Source organism: Lupinus angustifolius, chromosome LG09, assembly GCF_001865875.1.
Source record: "Lupinus angustifolius cultivar Tanjil chromosome LG09, LupAngTanjil_v1.0, whole genome shotgun sequence".
Lineage (NCBI taxonomy): Eukaryota > Viridiplantae > Streptophyta > Magnoliopsida > Fabales > Fabaceae > Lupinus > Lupinus angustifolius.
In genome coordinates, this window is record NC_032017.1 from 13,413,143 (window position 1) to 13,417,498 (window position 4,356).

Below are 4,356 nucleotides of genomic sequence, written 5' to 3' on the forward strand. Positions count from 1 at the left end.
AGTGGCCATAAGGGCGATTGATACCATGTGAAAAGATAAAAAGAAGAATATATTTGAAAACTTTTATTTATTGCATTCTTAACTTGAATTACAAAGAGAAGGCTTATCTCTTTAAATAAAGAGATAGCAAACAGAAAATAAGAGAAATCAGTAACTAACATAAGTTAGTTATTGAAATAACAACCTAACAACTAATTAGGCATGTGCTAAATTGGCTTATTGTGCATGTGACAAATGAGCCAATTTACTCAGCATAAGAATAACTAATTGTTATTCTCTAATAGTAATCAACTTTGATTCATGAATAAACAAGTTTGAAGTTAAGTTTAATTTGGAATTTGAATTTCCTTGAGTTGAGTTGTGGCTCATACCTAGAACTTATCAAGAATTCCTTCTTGAGGTGTTCATAGACTTATCACCATCTTTGGTGTGGCGTCTCTCCCCTAAGTTCTCATCAAGAATCCTTTCTTGTGGCGAACATCCTAGGCTTATCAAGCTGCTAGCTTGTGGCACCATCATCTTAACCTTAAACCATTTCTTTAACCATACACAATTCACTTAAACCATACACACGGCCCATACATATTAGGCCAAACACTTAAACCATATACCAAAAACGTGGACATTGACATACAAGTTATATTCCGTGAGCCAAATTGAGTTTCAGGCAAGAACGATCGTATAGAAAAGCCAACCACCCCTGGAGGTTCACATCACATTTTTATCCTTTACTAACTGGCACTAATTTTGGTTCACACTGTTTAACCCAGGGGAGGTTTGTATATGTGTGAAAAAAGGAGGGGTATCATGTGTTGTTTAAGTGAAACTGGCCTTAAATAAATGTGCATAAAAATTACATAATTCCCTTTTTGTTATACAGATTACAGAGAGTATAGTTTGGTTAATCTTATCAAGTCGATATGTTTATCTTACCTGGCAACAGAAAAAAAGATAGCACCTCTTCCACAATCACAAGCCTTGCGGTAGTTGTCAAGAGCTAATGTCGTTTCAACAACATCCTGAGTCTCAATAAAGACAAGTTTATGCTGCATTATATCCTGCCAAAGATATGCTTTTAGCACCACCAAAAAATAAAACAGATACTAGTAAAAGGAAGGTGAAGACCAAAGAGTTTAACCCGTCCACTCACCTTCAGAATTCCATTTTCATTCCAACTGTTGACTATCCCATCCATATATGAGTAACTCACGAAGAAACATACAATTCCATCTGGAACAACTGAAGCCATTTCCAATAAGAGCCTTCCATAATTCCTCACTACACCCAGATCACTTCTCATATCAAATTTAGTGCTGATTGGAAGCTGATCACTGAAATAGCAAATCTATTAAAAGTTAATGAGATAAAAAAGGGGGAAGTGAAAGAAGCCTTCTTAGGATATCAGATATTACAAATGCATCAAGATTGGCTTGGAAATATGGAAGATAATGGGGAATACCTGCCACGGGTAAGAACCATAGGGCATATGCAATCTCTTGTCAAGGACATTTTAAAACTTCGGCTGATAACAGGGTTGAAATTCAGAAGACGGGGGTACAGATCTATTGGGCTGAGTGTGCCAGATGTAATCACAACCGACTGAAATCGCTCAAAAACTGGTTTTATGGCAAGAGAAGCATCATTGCAACAAAGCTGAAATGTCGTTGGTGAAGAAAAAATATAATAGACATACATAGGAATAAAATAAAAATCTCACAAAACATAGAACTAATTTAAGAAGAAAAAAACATTTATATCATATAAACATATAAGAACAACAATGTTAACCTGCAATACGGGATCAGGAATATGTGGCATTCTCTCATCATAAGGTTCAATAATAATGGAAAACCCACGAGCATATGTACCCACAAGCGTGGCAAAATCACAGATAGTTTGGATATGTAGGAACTCATCGGTGTCTGTGATTTCCAAAGTCATCATCAACGAATGCAGGCGGTCATAACAGAACTTCAGTGTTTTTTGGTCAATTCCAGCATGGTTAAGAACAGAGGAAACAAAGCCTACAAGACCTTCATTCACCACCTCCTCGGTATCCAAGCGTCCTTCAAAATATTGAACTAACCTACGTAGTACATGAATAAAATGCTCAGCCCGGCGAATATTGCCAGGTACAGCCTCCTTTAGAATATCATCCGGCAACGCTGGATTTGCAAGCCAGGCATCCGTAGCTATGTAAAGATAAGTTTGAGTTAGTGATGACTGAGGGTAACATCAAGGCGTTAATAACATGCTGACACTGAACATACCAGGCAGGTCTCCTCTTAGTGCCAAACCCTCAACAAGCCGGTTGTATTCAGCACGAAGTCTACCTGCATCAGTGGCCTTGAACCTTCCTACCAGTTCAAATAATTATGAGAATATGAATCAAATTTCAGCCATGGGAACAAACATAATATTATTGCAAAGGTGAGGAACGAGAGTTTCAAAATGGAGTAATAAAGCAAGAGGAGAAAGCTAGAAACAGCACATACTTGTCAATTTCCTGGCGCATCCTATTGAGATTTCTCCTAGCACCTTCGACAGTCTGCCTCCTCACACTCACACTAAGTGCTTCAATACAAACATTATCGATATTATGAGCCTCGTCAAATACAACAACAGATTCTTTCTGCATTTCCTTTGATATAATGCCAGCCACCTTTGGATCAAGCAAGTACTGGTAGCTATATACCACCACATTAGCAAATTGCACCATATGCCGTGCCAAAAAGTAAGGACACCACCCCTTCTCCTTCCCAAAGGCTCTCAAATCCTACAAACACAGACACATCTTCAACACTGTAGAAATTCTAGTAAAATCCAACAAACACTACCATTCAAAAAATGAAAATTGCAGACAACCAAAGTTAGATTCTGAACATATTAGAATTAGGGAACATCCCAAAGACCCAAACTATTCAAAATTTCAAGAAAACCACACCTAAAGTTCAAACACTCAAAAAAAGGGAACACCCAAAAGAAATCAAAATCCAATTTTTCAGTCAACCACATTTAAACTTTCAAACATTCCAGAAAAAAAGGGAATAACCCGAAACCATCAAAATCAAACATTCCACTCAACCACACTAAAAATTTCCAAAATTTCAGAACCAGGGAACATCCTAAACCAAATCAATATCAAAATTTTAATCACCCACACTCAACATTTCATAACCTAAAACACTATCGACTGATCAAAATTTTCATCACCCACACTCAACATTCCAAACATTACAGAATTAAATAAAAACCAAAACAAATCAAATTCAAACATTTCACTCAAACATAATACAGATTCCCATTGTCTCCAAAACAAATCAAAATTCCCACCACCGATACTCACAATGTTGCACATTCCCGTATCAAAAAACATCACAATAAGCATGTAAAAACAACCAAAACCATAAACTGAACAAAACCCAAATCAAAACCTGCAAAGTATAAACCCCCGGTGGCAAAACAGCAGCAGACCCAGCCCTCTCATAATCCTCGAAAAACTCACACCTAGCCACAGACTCATTCTCAGCAGCAATCGCCCTAACCCAAGAAGCAGTCAATTTCCTACACCCAGCATCAACCGAATCCCTATTCTCCCCAGCAAGCACCCTCTGATTAACACACAAATTCTTCCGCGACGAAAGGCCCAACGCCATAAGCCTTGCGGCGGGGCCAAGGTGTTGAAGCTGGTACTCATGAAGAAGCTTAAGCTCCGCCAATGTTTTCTCCATCTCATGAACAGTTCTTGTACAATAGAGTAGTTTTAACGGGGAATTGGGTTTGGAAAGAACATAGCTTGTGATTAAAGAGAGTAATGCAATGGTTTTGCCTGTGCCAGTTGGCATTTCGAGAAGACAATGGCCTTTGGCATCAAGGGCACGTTTAAGGTCTAACATGTATGAGTATTGTTCCGGGTAGATGTTGTCGTAGGGAAAGTATACTGTTATGTCTTCTATTTGGAACTTCATTGTTGATGTTGTTGTTGATGATGGTGTATCAGGGGATCTGGTTTTGTTTAGGGTTTATAAATTTCTTCAGTTACTCACATGGGAGATCACTATAAATAGATGAGTTAAAATATGATGTGTGCACTCTTTTAGTATATATTTATTTAAGAATTTAATATTTGAGAGTGTTATACATTATTAGGGCTTTTTATTATTTAATTTTATTTGAGAGTTAATTATTGTTTAGTTTATTTAAGTGTGAAATTTAAGATCGGGTTAGATATAAAAATGGTAGTGAAAGAGTTTATAAGTATAAAAAACTTATAAAACTACAGTCTCAAAATTCTAGTTTAAGATGTGGTTTTTCATTTGTATTTTTTCATTCTTCTTGTATCCCGATAACGATGGA

The 4,356-nt window shown here is 37.0% G+C and overlaps 1 protein-coding gene across 1 annotated transcript; it reads right to left on the reverse strand.

The window, feature by feature from the left end:
• LOC109357535 (DNA repair helicase XPD) lies at positions 934–4,053 on the reverse strand (the record flags this gene model as incomplete). The annotated part of the gene is given in 7 exon segments (XM_019601542.1): positions 934–1,058; positions 1,151–1,331; positions 1,460–1,653; positions 1,789–2,192; positions 2,271–2,353; positions 2,496–2,776; positions 3,435–4,053. Coding segments are annotated over 7 exon segments (1,802 nt in total), but the record flags the coding sequence as incomplete, so codon positions are not given.